Source organism: Propithecus coquereli, unplaced genomic scaffold (assembly GCF_000956105.1).
Source record: "Propithecus coquereli isolate 6110/MARCELLA unplaced genomic scaffold, Pcoq_1.0 Scaffold298, whole genome shotgun sequence".
Classification (NCBI taxonomy): Eukaryota; Metazoa; Chordata; class Mammalia; order Primates; family Indriidae; genus Propithecus; species Propithecus coquereli.
In genome coordinates this window covers 163,124-179,719 of record NW_012148596.1, presented here as the reverse complement: position 1 = coordinate 179,719, position 16,596 = coordinate 163,124, and the positions used below count along the sequence as shown (strand labels likewise).

At 41.5% G+C, this 16,596-nt stretch overlaps 1 protein-coding gene across 1 annotated transcript in view; it reads left to right on the top strand.

Annotated features, from left to right (window-relative positions):
- NOL10 (nucleolar protein 10) overlaps window positions 1-14,669 on the top strand; it is a 164,503-nt gene extending 149,834 nt beyond the window's left edge. The window contains exons 20-21 of the mRNA XM_012648893.1: window positions 9,221-9,323; window positions 13,964-14,669. Coding sequence (XP_012504347.1) covers window positions 9,221-9,323; window positions 13,964-14,083 — 223 coding nt within the window. The 3' untranslated portion in view covers window positions 14,084-14,669. The remainder of the gene's footprint in view (window positions 1-9,220; window positions 9,324-13,963) is intronic.
- Window positions 14,670-16,596: the final 1,927 nt, after the last annotated feature.

Sequence of the window (16,596 nt, the reverse complement as noted above, 5' to 3'; positions counted from 1 at the left end):
TCCTCCCGCCTTGGCCTCCCAAAGTGCTGGGATTGCAGGCATGAGCTACCATACCTGGCAGATGTTCATCCATGTGGTAGCACATATTAGTACAGTTGGCCCTCCGTATCTATGAGTTCCTAATCCATGGATTCAACCAATATGGATTGAAAACATTTTTTAAAAAAAATTATAACTGTATTGAACATGTACAGACTTTTGTCATTATTCCCTAAACAATACAGTATAACAACTATTTACAAGCATTTACATTGTATTAGATATTAAAAGTAATCTAGGGATATTTTAAAGTATATGGGAGGATGAGTGCAGGTTATATTGAAATACTACACCATTTTATATAAGGGACTTTAGCATCCATGGATTTTGGTATCCAAGGGAGGTCCCGGAATCAATCCCTCACAGATACTGAGGGACAGTTATGTTTTTTTACTTTGTCTTCTCCTCTCCTCTCCTCCCCTCCCCTCCCCTCCCCTCTTCTTTCTTTCTTTCTGCTGGTCAAGTGAAGCAGTCGGAGTGGAGAAGGAACAAAGGAATCTGTAACTGGTTGTGATCAATTAGCTGTAAACACCACTGCACTCAGACCAACCCATTTTATTTGTTTTTATTACCAAATAACATTCCAGTGTATGTATATACCACAGTTGATTTATCCATTTATCAGTTGATGGACATCTAGATTGTTTCCACCTTTTGGCTCTTATGAATAATGCTGCTATGAACATTTGTTTATACATTTTTGCCTAGACATATATTTTCATTTATTCTGGGTATATACCTAGGAGGGAATTGCTGGTCATATAGAAACTATGTTTAGCCTTTTCAGAAACTTGCAAACTGGCTGTTTCCAAAGAGGCGGCACCATTTTCCTTTCCCATCAGCAGTGTGTGCCATCTCACTTTTTATACAGCTCATATTCATAGATATTTTATTCAAAGTCCTACTCAGAAGTAGAGAGAAGTTTACTTGTTTCCAGTGTTCTGGTTCTGTGGAATGAATTTTTTTGTTAGAGTATCTGCTGTTTTTGTCTTGCTTTATTTGCTACTTTAGCTCCTGAAAAAGTACTTGGTACAGAGTAGGTACTTGATAAATACTTGTTGAAAGTGTGAATCTTCTCTGCCGTGACTACACATCAGTCAACTCAGGAAGTTACTCCTTCAAGATCTGCTGATAAAGAACTCATTTCCCCCACAACCCATTGATCAAGAAAATCTGGGAGCGGTTGCTTTGAGTGTAACCATGGTAATAGGAGGCCATGGTTTGGGGCTGGGAGGTCTGACTAATCTCACTAATCTTCTTCCTTCTGCCTGAGGGCTGTAGCAGCATATGGAAGTATGAAACAGAAGGGATAAAAATTTATATTTAAGAATAAACAGTAGCAAGGCTAATACACTGCAGTTAAACATTCTGAGTCAAACATCACTAAGTTAATCATTCGTTTTGAGAAGAACTATATAAGTGATAATACTTATGAGCTTAAAATAAGAATCCTGTTGTTTAAAATAATAACCCTTTGGTGTGAATAGCCTACAGTTTGCTAGCATTTTAGCACAAATTGCGTATTCCAGTCATGACTGGATTATTTTGGCAAATCCTGAACTTGCAATATCTTAATATTATTTAATGAAGCATTGAACCATTATCCTTGAGAGAACTAAAGTGACTCCTTATGTTTATTCTGCAAGTTACCACAAAGCAATCAACAAAAGACAACACCAAAATTGAGTGTGTTACGTTTAAATGTTCACTTGGACTTGCCCAGCTTTAAAACTGTTTGTGTGGAGGGAAAGTAAATAGTGAATGGAAACACAATACTTGAGTGAGTTGTCCTCTTTGCTTGGCATGGTCATGTGGCTTTAGATAAATGCGTGTCTGTCGACACGTGTTTTTAAGCTTTATAGTATGCTAACTTTGTTTGTGAATTTATTCTTCCACTTATCATCTCTCCACCCACCCATTCATTCACCAAGCACGGGTTGAGTGCCTGGTGTGAGGAGAGGGCCATTCTAGACCCCAGGGATGGGAGGGAAAGGCGCAGCCCACGTGCCTGCAGCACTTGTGGGACAGACACATAAGAAGGAATGGGCTCACTGGGGGGAATTTAAGGCAGTCTTCGTAGGGGTCATCTGAAAACTGGTCTTTGGAAAGATGCAGAGCTGAGCACTCAGAACAGAGTGGGAAGGATGGCACTCTTGGCAGAGGTGCGGTGTGAGCACAGGAAGGCCGTGGGATAGCGGGGCGTTCTCCTACAGCAGGGACAGCGGCAGGCGTGGCTCGAGAGGTGCATCCCCCAACCAAGCACCTGAAAGCCACAGAGGATTTCAAAGCTAAGATTGACACTAGCTAATCTATTCCAACCTCTTCCCCAATATTGCAAATACTTTTGTAATAAAAGTAGTACCTGTTTATTGTAGAAAATAAAAATAAAAACACGTAGGCGTTAAAAGTCCCTATTTCCCAGAAACCTGCTAACAAAACATCTCCATTTTAGAAAGACAATGTGGGGCGCAACTGGACACCCAGAGACCAGCTCACAAATTGCAGTAGCCCAGGTCAAAGGGCTGGGAGGCTGGTCAGCGGGTAGAGAGAGGCAGGCAGACTTGGAGCCAAACTATCCACTAGCCTAAGAGTGAGAAAGGAAAATGGTGGCTAGTAGTCTCAAAGGAGAAAGCAGCAATCAGGGATGATGTTGAGATGTTTAGCAATGTTGGAGGTAAAAAATACAAAATGAAAAACAAGTTTAAGGCTAAAAGTAACAAGCTGCATTTTGAGCACATTAAATCGAGAGCCTACACGTTCTCTTGGTCATGTTCGGTCGACCAATGGCATATCGACTGGGCCCCATGAAGAGGAGGCCAGAGATGTGGCTCTGAGAGATACCAGCTTTTATTGCGTAGCTGAAACCATGGAACGAAGAGATTTACCATGATTGTGTAAAGTAAGGCGAGGGCTAAGAATGGAACCATGGAGAAAAATATCTTTCTTGAGTGTTTGATTAAAAGACATTTACCTCTCTTTAGAAAAATACAAATGCCTATGAAGTCATGCATAGAATTTTAGAAATGTCACAAATCTACTGATCACCTAGGGCCAAGAATTCTGAGTTAAAGGGCAGGCAAAGGAGAAGACAGGTAGTCAAAATGCTACAGAATTGTCAGAGTTGGGCTGCAGGGGGGACCAGAAAGAGGCAAACGTGGAGAGTGTCTCAGAGAATGGAGTGGTGCCAGCGTCCACGGGAGCAGGGAGGTCCAGGCATGAAGGTTGGAAAAAGGCCGATATGAGGATTGTCTTATTGGGACTAGTTTCCCAGACAGGCCGACCAAATGTCTCACTGCAATAGATGAATGAATAGGAGATAAAAAATATTGTGAACAACTAGTTAGATGGTTCTTCTAAGAAGTTCTGCAGTGAAAGGAAGTGGTTGATTCCAGTAACTTGATGGGAAAGGTGTTTTAGGCTTTAGAGATGTGATGTGTTAGGAGGCAGAGAGGAATGAACTGCAGAAAGCAGGCAGTAAGGAAATGAGAGACTCAAGTCAGTTGACAAAGTAGAATTTGGTAAGGAATCAGGTGGCAATGGGGTCCGGAGACAAGCCTCAGAAAGGACGAGGTATGCACCTTCAAAGACCTGAGCAAAGAAAGTCTGGATGCATGGAAATAATTATGTTTATAGGTAGAAAGATCGGGACGTTCATGCTTGCTGGCCTCAGGAGTCTGGGCACGTCAGCCTCTTCTGGTATCTGGGGCAGCATGGCCTGCAAGGCACAGTGTTGGAGGTGTCTGTGTTGGTGAACAGTGGAGGAAGAGAATCCTTAGAATGAGAACTCTCTAAATTTCAGCAGATGAAAATATCTTCTCTTCTTGGGTAATAAATACTAGCTGCTGGGTGGCCCCTTCAGTTCACTTTATGAAAGCTTCCTTTGAAGTGCCTACCCTGTGGTAGGTCCTGGAAATTCAAAGATTTTTAAGACAGCTCCTGCCTTTGAGAAACTCCTCTTCTTCACCAGTGGTTTAGTAGCTCTTGTGGGCTTCTTATCCTGTGTACAACATTATCCACTTTGTGAATTAATATGGCACATTTTTACTCTTCAGTTAATTTTCTTCACCAATAGTGGATAAGAGCTGAAGTAATGCAACTGTGTTCTAATGCAAGCATTTTAAAAATCTAATTTCGGAAGTAATTTAATTCCAAGCATACACTTTAAAAAAGGAGAATCTTTTATTACTCAAGTAATATGTGCTCAGTGGTATATAATCATGTCATCATTGCAATACTTAGATGTACAGGCCCCCCCACATTCCCTTCCTGAGCTCATGGCTGTGCGTGCACCAGACTTCTAGCCTTTTAAACATGCGTTCACTCATGTATATGTCCATACTCACATACCTAAAGTTGTAGCTTTCCTTTCTTTCTTTTTTTTTTGTTTCTGGGTATTATGAGGGTACAAACATTATGGTTACATTTTATGTCTTTGCCTCACCCTAGCGAGGGTTAGAGGCGTGCCCTTCCCCTCTAAAATGCTCCCCGTGTCCTTTAATTGTGGGTTTACCCCCCACCCATCCCCCTAATCCCTGGAGAGTATTACTGCCACGTGAGCACCCTAGTGTTCAACAGTTAGTACCAGTTTGATGGTGAGTACAAGTGGAGCCCGTTCTTCCAATCTTGTGATACCTCACTTCAGATGATGGGCTCAAGTTTAGTCCAGGAAAATATAAGAGGTGCTCGATCACTGTCGTTTCTTATAATTGAGTAATATTCCATTGTATACATATACCAAATTTTAATAATCCACTCACGGATTGATGGGCACTTGGGTTGTTTCCACATCCTTGCGATAGCGAATTGTGCTGCCATAAACAGCTTTCCTTTCTTTAACATGAATGGGGCATACTAATCACATTGCCTAACTTGGTCTTTTCATTTACTAGTAAGTTGTGGAAATTTTTCTTTGTAAGTACAGTAGGTCTACCTTATGGCCACATAAATATTTCATAAGGCGGATGTGCAATAATTTATGTAACGATTCCCCTAATTGTGGATGTTAAGTTTGTTTCTTGTTTTTCTCTTACCTTTTTCACAGTTACAAATGTGTACAAATGTACAAGTAATTCTTTAGAATATATTCCTAGTAAAGGAATTGGTTGGATCGACGGATGTGTCAACTTGCCCTCCAACAGGGCTCGAGCACTTTGCACTCTGACCAGAGTGCCTGCTTCCCCGCCTTTGCATCAGCGGCAGATATTAGGAATCTTTTTAAATCCTCATTTTGCTGATAGGTGAGGTATCAGATTTCACGGTTGCTTGAATTTTTCTCTCTCCTGAAATAGGGCCTTTGAAGCAACATATACAAACTGAGAGCATTAAAATAAAGTTTTAAATAACCTCCGTGGTATATGTAAATATTTGTCAAAGTTAGTTATTTAAAACGAAGTACTTAAAATTAAATTTTAAAAATACTTAAAACTCATCATTTATCTGTGGATTCTATTTTTCCACTTTCTTTATATTTGTTCCCTTTGGCGCAGACTAGGGAAGGGTGACTCATTTATTTTAATTAGAGTTAATCTCTCTAAATTCTATACTAAAGCACATACTTTATGTATACTATCTTTTACTCTCCTACTTCCTGTTCCATGCAAAGTGATTAAAAAACTCTGATTTGGGGAGCATTATTTTTAATTAAATATTTAATATTTCTGTTTAAAGAAGTGTGTATGTTTTAAAACCTCAAAGAAGTAACTTGATTAACTTTCCTGGGGCATCTAATAAATATCTAATTTGATCTTTCCCCCTGTAGTGTGTGCCTACTTTTCTTTTTTAAGATAGCTGTACTAATTTAGGTTCTTCCTCTGAGAGTCCTCTCCATCCTATACTTAGTAATTCCACTCACTTTTCAACTTTTTAAAAGCTTTATCTATTTTCTTAGCAATCACCACAAATTTGAGGATTTTTTTGGTTCGTCTTGTCCCAATTAGGTTTTTCCCTAAAATTCCTAACTTTACTGTCATTGAGAAAGTTCCCCACAGCCAACAGACCTAAAGCCTAGATGGAGAAGAGATGAAAAGTAGGATGGGACAGGAGGAAGAGGGGAAGAAAGGCTCTGTCGTCCTCCTCTGTCCTCCCTGCCACAGGCTGGCATCCTGGAGGAAACACACTGAGAGCGACGTGCAGCATGGCTTTCTGCATTTTGTTTTCTGTTCAGCAGGAGTTTTCAGGTGATCTCAGGCGATGTCTACTTCTTAAGTCATCTCTGACCGCAGTCACACTCGAGAATCGGGCTGCGGAGCTGGGTAGCAGCCACGTTCAGTAAACTCACTTTCAAAGGGAGGGAAGTGGAACGTCTTTAATGTAGAAATCTCTGCACACAGTCCCTGTCTGTGTCTGATCTCCTGCCATGGCTCGTTCTAAAACTCAGCTTGGCTTTCCAAGTAGCCTAGACAGAACAAGTTTTTACAAGTGTACATCGAAAGTACATTGAAAGAAAACCAGAATTTATAGGCCCTATCATGGAGGAAATAAGATCATTCTTAAAAGAGTAGTAATTTCCCACAATTTACTTGAAAAGTCTTTTTCTTCCCAAATTAGTGTTTTCTGTGTATCATCTTGTCTCAGTGGCTCTATAGTTATTCAGAATTCCTGTTAACTGTAAAACCTCAGAGTTTATAGCTATGAAAGGAAAGAACAAGAATGAAATGAACAGGTTGAGGAATTTGCTTAGGGTAACATAATTTACATACAGGCTAGAATCAGTCTGCATTTCACTTTTGAATTCTTATTTTTAAAAAAGCTAAACTAAATCTTAATTTCATTTGGTTCGTCATGTGGAAGCTTTTCATTTAGAATGCTTAATGGACAAGTTTCCTGAACAAAACTTTCCAAGTCAAGTATGGTCTGACACCCACTTGGAACCCAAAAATTCTGGAATTGGAACCCTGGTTTTAGACTTGAATCCTTATGTGGCCTGAGGCAAGTCATTTAACATCCTACCTCCCTTTTTTGCTGTCTACGGAGGATAAATACTTCTGTCTCAGGGATGTTAAAAGGATTAATTAGTTGGTGTGTAAAGAACTTTGAAGATGGAAAGTACTTTAAAAGTGCTTCTTAATAACATTATTGCTTAGAAAAGAGTGCCACTTTTATGCTAACCACTTTATGTCTCAAATTATATAAAGAAGGTATGTTTAGTACATTACTAGTAGTTATAAACTAGAGATAAATCTCTCATGGTGTGAACATCAAACATGAGCCTCAGAAGTTCAAAGGAGCATCTCTTTGTCTTAGGGATCATTTAGGAGCTCTGTTCTGCTCAGTAATTACTTTCAAAGATCATATTTCAGGGAAAAGAAGATCCTTTCACACAATTCAGCCTTTTTCTTCAGTCAGATTTTTTAGTGCTAACTTTAAAAGAGTACACTGAATTTGGCTTGGTATAATACAAGGAGAGCAGGAGATGGAAATGTACTTTTTTTTTGAGAAGGGAACAGAATATAAGAGAGAATCATATTCTTTCTTTTGTTCTTCCTTCTCCTCTCCCCTCTCAGTCTCACCACAGAGCTCTAAATCTCTTGCTTTAGCCATTTCTAGAAAAGTTAGAGTAACTGTAAACTTACTGAAAGTATATACCTTCAGGCTTAATTCAGTTTATTTACCCCTAAACCAAGTTAACAAAAGGGCCAATGTTCTGATCTATATTAAAACATTATAACAACATACAATGAATTACTATCTAACTGATACAAAATTCCAATTATTGGAAAGCAGGGGCAAGATTGTGTTAATTATACAGATGATAATGAATTACAGGGGACAGCAAACTACTAGGTAGACACAGATTTATATAAAAAGACCCTAGAAAAGTATGATCAAAAAATGAAATGGGCCGGGTGTGGTGGCTCATACCTGTAATCCTCGCACTCCGGGAGGCCAAGGTGGGAGGATTGCTTGAACCCAGCAGTTCAAGACCAGCCTGAGCAAGAGCAAGACCTCTCCTCTACAAAAAATAGAAAAATCAGCTGGGTGTGGTGGTGAGCGCCTGTAGCCCCAGCTACTCGGGAGGCTGAGGCCGGAGGATCACTTGAGCCCAAAAGTTTGAGGTTGCAGTGAGCTATGATGACACCACTGCACTCTAGCCCAGGGGACAGAGTGAGACCCTGTCTCAAAAAAGAAAAAAAGAAAGAAATGAAATGGATTTAAATTTGCGATAAAGTGTGTCAGAAAGAGTAATTCAAGTAAGAAATTGAAGGGAAAGACACCTGGAAAGATAGCAGTGACTAAGGCTGAATCAGACAGAATTTACCCGAAGTATGTAGTTGCTTTTGTTGCCTCAGCGTAATCAGATGGATTATTTTCAAGTTGTTCTTACTGTGGGATGGTGACTTGTAATCAACAGAGTTAAGGCTGAGTGAAGGAAAACTCAGAATTATCATAGCTCTTCTCTGTGGCTTGACCAGAAGACTTAATTTGTGTTCATTCCTTTGTAGAAGGTGGATGAATCGCTAAAATACTCACATACCTAACTTGTGCATAGTTTAAATATAAAATGCTTTAGAACCATGAATGCCACTGACCATTACAATGAATGACAGGCTTCAGAAATATATTGCTTCTAGCATTTGGGTTCAGAAATATGATTTAGAAAAATAGCAACCATCGAAATCTTTGGTACTGCCACTTAAAATATTAAATTAGTGGGTGTTTTTGCCAGCCATTGTTTTTGCAGTATGTCTGTCGAGTATGAGTAATGACTACTTGAATGCACCTCATTCTTTCTGTTAGAGGAATATTTTCTGTTTACCACAAGTGTAAACAGTTTTTCTTCATGTGATCATTGCTATTAATATTTAAAACTTGTTTCAGGCCAGGCGCAGTGATTCACGCCTGTAATCCTAGCACTGTGGGAGGCCAAGGTGGGAGGATCACTTGAGCTCAGGAGTTCAAGACCACCCCAAGCAAGAGCAAGACCCCATCTCTACTAAAAATAGAAAAATTAGCCAGGCGTCATGGCGCATACCTATAGTCCCAGTTACTTGGGAGGCTGAGGCAGGAAGATTGCTTGAGCCCAGGGGAGTTTGAGGCTGCAGTGAGCTATAGTGATGCCACCACACTCTATCCAGGGCAACAGAATGAGACTCTGTCTCAAAAAAAAAAAACAAAACTTGTTTCAAATGGTTAAATTAAAACATAATACAATTAATGTGTTATTCTTTTAAATTTCCTACAGCAAAACCCTTGAAGATCGTTTGAAAATTGAAGCAAAAAATGGTACATTGAGTGTATCAGACACCACTGTTGGCAGCAAACAATTGACATTCACGTTAAAGAGGGTAAGTTGTTTTTTAATGTTATTTTTTAATTCACAGAAGAAAAATAGGCTTTCAGTAGTGTTTTATGTGTGTCTAGCCTCAGAGCTGCCTTTCCAAGCTTTTCTCCTTTTTAGGATGCTGTGTTCCCTATTCCAGCATCTTCCTTGCAGCCTGAGCCCCTGCTGGGTTGAGAGTGCACTGCTTGACCGAAGCAGAGCCAGGAATGTTATTTGTATCCCCAGGCAGTCAGGGCCTCAGTGACCCCAGAGTTGGCTCTACTGTTGATAAACCAGCAGTTGTGGTTTCTGGGTCACTGTGTGGCCTGAGGTACAGCCTTGTAAAGCAAAAGTCCTGACCATCTAAGGATAGAAAAGAATATCTCACGCTTATATGGACTTGGAAGCCAGAAATCGGCAAGTTCTAATACCTCATGACAGTCATATCCAGCTTGCCCAGACCCTATTCTTTCAGGAAGGTGAATTACTCTGCCAATGGTCATCCTATTCTATATTGATTTATAACAGTGGTCCCCAGCCTTTTTGGTACCAGGAACCAGTTTCATGGAAGATGATTTTTCCAGGGTGGGCGTGGGGCAGGGATCAGGCGGTGATGTGAGCAATGGGGAGCAGCTATAAATACAGATGAAGCTTCACTCGCTCGCCTGCTGCTCATGTCCTGCTATGTGGCCCCCGTTCCTAAGTTTCATGGAAGACAATTTTTCCACGGAACGGGGCAAGGGGTGGGTGGTGGCTGGTGTGGAGCTCTGCGGCCCAGGCCCTAACAGGTTGCGGATCAATACTGGTCTGTAGACCAGGGGCTGGGGACCGCAGATTTATAACATCCATTGCTTTAACTACCTGTAACGATGCCTGTTGCACATTGTAGGAGGAATAAACTACTTAAATATTTGTTATTAACTGATGAGTCAAACAATATGGTTTTATTTTGCAAAAAAATTTCCTCTTGTTCACAATTGATCCTCCTCAGTATAGTCACCAAGTAGAAAAGAATGACAAAGATTTCATCTCTGATTCCTTTTTTAAATTGAGATATAATTCACATACCATAAAGTTCACTCTTTTAAAGTACACAATTCAGATTTTGGTATATTCACTAAGAGGTATAACCATCAGACTAATTCCAAAATATTTTCATCACCTGAAAAAAAGTACCCTGTATCCTTTAGCAGTCATCTCCTCCTCCCATCCTCCTAGCTCCTGACAGCCACTAACCTGCTTTCTGTCTCCAGAGTTTTGCCTATTCTGGTCATTTTATATAAATGGGGTCATACAATGTGTTTTCTTTTGCAACTAGCTTCTTTCACTTAGCATGTTTTCAAGGTTTATTCATGGTCAGAACCACATGCCTTTTTATGGCTCAGTAATACTCCATTGTATGGATATAGAACATATTTTGTTTATCTGTTCATTTATTGATGGACCCTTGCATTGTTTCCTTTTGTGGGGGCACTGTTAAGAATAATGCTGCATGAAAATTTGTGTGTGAGTTTTTGCATGCACGTATGCTTTCATTTCTCTTGGGTATGTACCTGGAGGTAGAATTGCTGGGTCCTATGGTAACTGTTTAACTTTTTAAGGAACTGTCAGACTATTTTCCAAAGCAGAGGCACCATTTTACATTCCCACCAGCAGTGTATGAAGGTTTCACTCTTTCCACTTCGTCACCAACACTTGTTATTGTTTGTCTTTTTTATTATAGCCATTCTGGTGGCTGTGAAGTGGTATTTCATTATGGTTTTGATTTGCACTTCCCTGCTGTTGAGCATCTTGTCATGTGCTTATCACAAGACATTTGGATATCTTCTTTGGAGAAATATTTATTCACATCCTTTGACCATTCATCTCTCATTCTTCAAAAATTTTCCCTACCTGCATCCAGGAGGCTTGTCAAATGATAAAAATTTTTTTATTCCTAATGCAAAAAGCTTTTTGGTTAAATTTGTCTCTGTTTAGAGCAAATGTGCACTCTTAAATTTATCATTTAAATAAGCTAAAACTGGATATGCATTCAGAGTAACTTATTGTGCCTATTTCTAGTTTCTTATAAATTCTCTGTGTACCTTAAAACATTCCTGGATTCCCTCTGAAATCCAAGTACTGTCTCAAGTGTGAGGCAGGAGCAGCACAGCACTGAGGGGTCGCCAGGTCGGCAGCCTGGTGACCGCCTCAGCCTGAGAGCCCCTCTGCTAGGGGTGGGCGTCTGCTCTGCAGTCGTGGGAAAGTACACGCCTCTTTGCACTGTTTTTAAATTCCAAGGTACTGATTGAATATCAGTTTATACTTTGTGTTAAGACGAAAATAAGAAGGCTCTGAAATTGTATTTTTGTTTAAAGAAAAAGCACTAAGGATTACTTAAAATGGCCTTATAGCTGAATCAAGCAGAGGCTTCGAAACTGTTTTGGGGAATGTATCAATTAATGTTTGATTTATGTATTTTATCACTTGACTAACAGACTTTTACTTAATAAATCTCAGTTTTACTTAAATAAGTTTTAAATAAGTTTTACTTATTTAGGGACTTACGTGTTTATAGAAATCTTTTTATACTGTGTGTTATATTCAGATAAAATCTTGAGTTTTTCCAGTATTTTCCTATGTACCTTGTATTAATAAAATTTCAATAAAATTTACAGGGGAAAAAAATGTCTATGCTTTAGTATTATTTAAAATCATATACTGGTAAGACTGGATTAGGTCCCAAATCTGATTTTAAAATACCACTGAACACAGCTCCTCATCAAGGCTGTTGCTGATGCAGGTGTACTAGTTTGCATCCGCCCTCCTCCGTCTCTGTGACGGGATTGCTGTAGACTGTAGTAAAGGTGGCCAGGAATAGGGACAGCAAGGAGGCAGGAAGGACTTGGAGAAGAGCTAATGGCCCATAAATTGTAATGAACCAGTCACATGGTGGCAGGTCTTCCGAATGCAACCTTCGGAGAGAGGCTAATGATGGTGCTTTCTCTGCCTGCAGGTCTGCAGAGCGGTAGCTGCTGCTCACTTGCTCTTCTCTGAGCTCCTGCCTTGGGGGACGGCCTGACAGAGCTTCCCAAAGTGTGTGTGAGGAGATGTAAATACAGACCAGGGAAGATTGCTTTTGCCATCAGGCAGGGGAAATACCTTGGACTGATGTCCATGTTGAAGGCTCATTGAAGTACCTTAACTTAAAAGCTCCAGGGCACCCTTTTTATGTTAATTTAGTATATCATTTTCCAAAATTACATGAAGAAATACTTCTTTAGGGATACTTGGTAACATGAAGAAACCAAATATTAAACAACCAGTGTTGGTTCACTCTACACAGATCTTGATGATGTCATTTGCTCGGCCGAGGGGTGTGTAGTTCTCCTTAGCGTTTTCTGAGTTTTTCATTAATACATGCGTGTTGAATGCCTGCTCTGTGCTGCATGCTGGGGACAGACGTGGTTCTTGCCACCACAGTTCTCAGTCTATTGAGAGAGAAAGAGAGACAGTGGGTACAAGTTATAGACATCTAATTATATTATCGGAACTGTGGTAAGTGCTCCAAAGGAGGACAGAGGGCCGGGAGAGTGTTTGGCAAGGAACCCAACTTGGCAAAGTTTTAGTAAGCAGAGGACTGAACTGACGTAGCGTTTTTATTTTTAAAACTCCTTATGGCTATTGCATGGGGAGTGGCCCGAGGGGTAGCAGAAGGAGGCAGAGACCGCGAGGCAGCTGCCTAGCGACTGGATCAGGAAGGACAGTGGGCCGGGGCGAGGACAGGCCGGGAGCCGCGGACAGGAAGCGGTGGAGGAGTTGGCAGTGTGTCATGGAGGGATATCCAGGATTACTTTGAAAAGGCACTTGAAGAGATGATAATAAAAAGGGAACTTAAATAATTATTCAGAAACTCTGTTTAAGAGCTTCCTAGAGAAGGAATTCATCCTTTTTTGGCATTACAAATTACTTTCCTTTCCCACTATTCTTCACCCTCAAGTTTTTATTTTTGAAAAGATTGGGTAATACCCAGGGAGGGTGAGGTGGAGACTTTTTCTTCAAGAGTAAAATACAAATGAACATCTTCAAGTGTGTGGAAAAATACAGCCGGCAGTGAAGCCAGCTCCTCAGACGGCCATAAGGAGCGCATTTCAGCTTTTACACGCAGGCCCCTGACAGCGCTTTCTCAGCTGACCATCTGTGCAGTTCCTCCAGCTAAGAGTTTCTTTTGAGCTGCACATTCAGGAGTTTGTATTTTCAAAACCATCAAATGTGTTTTAAAAACTAAGCCAGGTGTGGTGGCGCGTGCCTGCAGCCCCAGCCACTCACGAGGCTGAGATAGGAGTATCGCTGGCGCCCAGGAGTTGGTGAGTTGGTTGAAAAACCAGTGTCCTACTTTGTAGTCAGACTGGTCTGTCAGGGCACTTCTCCCTCTGCCTGCCCAGGGGTTTAGAATTTCTACTTTTAAAGGGATGATGAAAGTTGGTCTTTGTCCTCCAGTTTCTGCCAGGGCAGCATTTGTCATAGCGGAGTCCAGGCGGCCTGACCGTGTGCCCTGGGGCCTGTGGGTAGCATTTCTCCAAGCAGCAAGCCTGAGATTGGTGGTAGTACTGTTGGCATTACCAAAAAAAGAGATACTGAAATTTTCTATCTCTTTCCTTGTACTCATTTAATTTTCTATTTTAGTCTGAACAGCAGAAGAAGCAACAGGAGGCCGAGAAACTGCATCGACAAGAAAGGAAAAAACTCCGCCGTTCAGCTGGTCACTTGAAGTCGAGACATAGAAGAGGACGACCATTTCATTGAGTGCGGACGCTATCCTACGTGTGATTAGGAGGGAACACATCTCCCGCAGATTGATCATCATTAGGGGATTAAGCACCGACAAGGGAATGCACATTTTTAAGTCCCATGTAAATTCTTGCACAGGGAGGTAAAGATTTGATAGCCTGTCCCCATGCCCTGTGGATTGGACTTTGGAATTGGGCATCTGCCAACTGTCCACCACATAGCCCCAGGGGTGCTCTTGTAAGTTGTTGCTCCCTATAAACATTGTCCTTGTTCTCCGGATTTTAATCAAGTAAACCAGGTGGTGGTTGTCTATTTAATATTGTGAACCATGTACCATGAAATGAAAGGTTTATCCTGTGCTAAAAACGAAGATTTATCATGTTCTAAGAACTTTTTCCTTGCAGTGCTTGCTGCCATTCATGATTAAGCCACGCAAAAATATCATCCCTATTGCATTTGGTGTCTATGTATTGGCCATGTTTTTATTTATAAGTATATGTTGATACATGTGTCAGCTTGTTTATGTACTAGTTTGGGATTTTTTAAAAAATATTTTTATACCAAGAGAATATAATGTAATGGAACAGGCTGAGCATCCGAAATCCGGAAATGTAAAACATTTTGAGTGCTGACATGACACTGAAAGCAAATACTCATTGGAGCATTTCGGATTTCAGATTTTCAGATTTGGGATGCTCAACCAGTAAGTATAATGTAAATATTCCCAAATCCAAAAAATTCTGAAGTCTGAAACACTTGTGGTCTCAGACGTTTTGGATAAGGGATACTCGACCTGTACTGACAAGAAGCAAGAAATGGAAGGCAGCCACTGGCTATTCTGCTGACTTGGCACAAGATTAAATATAGGGCTTTTTTCTGTTTCTTAAGTGCAATTAGAGATAAACTGGTAGAGAAAACATTTATAAAAATAAATAAATACTTTCATTTGAATGGCTTCTTTGAGACAGACCCATTCCTTGAATTTGAAAAATAACTTTGGTTCCCTTAGTTTTTTGGGCATTAATGTGCTTTTGGAGGCACTTTTACAGATTTTTTAAGTGGCTTTATGTACAGTTGGAATAGTAACTCTTTGGACTATAAATGATAGAATCTAATTTGGAATGCCATAAGCCAAAAGGCAGAACTCATTAATTAACATAACCGTGCTTTGGAACATGTGACTGGCCTTAGGAACACCTAGATCAAGGGCTCCAAATACAGTCAGGTGTCCCTCCCTCTCCCACTCCCTCCGTCTCTCTCTGACTCTCCCTTTGCTTTCTTCTTCCTGTTTCAACATTGTTCCTTATCTCTTCAAGTCTCCCCTTCTCTTTTTTCTTGGTATCTTTCCTGCCTGGCCCTTGCCGTCGTTTCTGCTGCTTCTTGCAGGCTGGCTTGCACCCCAGGCAGAGAACAGTGTGGGCCGTGTGTCCACTTCCGTGGTCTGAGAGGTCAAGGCTGTTTCTAGGAAGAAGGAGTGTAGGGCGGGAGTGGGGGCGTGTCTGTGTGTGGGCCCAGACATCCCCACAGAGAGCTCCTGTCACTAGGGCAGCCGTCCGCACTTGTGCTGTGGTACCAGAGTCCCCCGACTGTTTCAGTCCTTGCTACCAAGAACTGACCACCTCTTCTCAAAGGAGGGGCTTTGGCTTCCTGTTGCACCTCCTTGTTTGTTTCCGTGCTGCCTTCTTCAGGGATGGAGAGTTGTAGAAGCCAGAGAGGGACACTCTGCTGGCTGGAATTTGTCCCCAGGGCTTGAGTGATTATGCCTTAGACCCGTTTCCTGAGGTCAGGCTCTTCCACAGTTACACCTGGCTTTCCCAGGCCCCTCTTTTCCTTCCTTCCTTTGGGGGACCGCCTCGTCCTGGGGGGAGCCAGGATGCCACGGTGTCATTCCACAGGCAGCGCTCCAGGTTAGCAGAGGGAGCTCATTTGCTCTGTGAAACTGGGGCTCTTAGAAAAGCAGGAAGCCAGACCCTCGGCAGGTGGAGGAGGAGAGACGGGATCAGTTCTGGACGCCTGGGGCTGGGGACATGGTGGAAGGATTGGGAGCCACGGTGACCCAGGGCTGCATCCCGGCTCTGTTCCCTACCAGTTCTGTATCTTTTGACTACATACCTCTTTGAGTCTCGTTTCCTCCCGTAAAACCAAACTAATACCTGGTTTATGTGAGGATTAAATGAGGCACTTACGTCTGGCGCAGCACCCAGCGCTGTGTGAGGCTCATGAATACTTAACGAAGCTTCTTTAATTGAGGTTTCTCAAGAGCAGAGCTTCCGCTCTGGTTTTTTCTGGAGAATTCCTAAAAGGGCAGACGGAGGGACTGTGCCGAGTCTATGATGGACAGTGAAGAAAATTTGCTGACCAGACAGCTGCACAAATACTTCTTCCAGGCTCCACTGGCCCCTCTCCTGGCCCCGATTTTTCTACCTGTCGAGCCCTTAGAACAGACGTGCCTCTTCAGGGCTGTGATTCCTGAAGCACCTGCTCCAATCCCCACATTTCTTTGAAGTTTCCTGCTTTAAATTTTTATA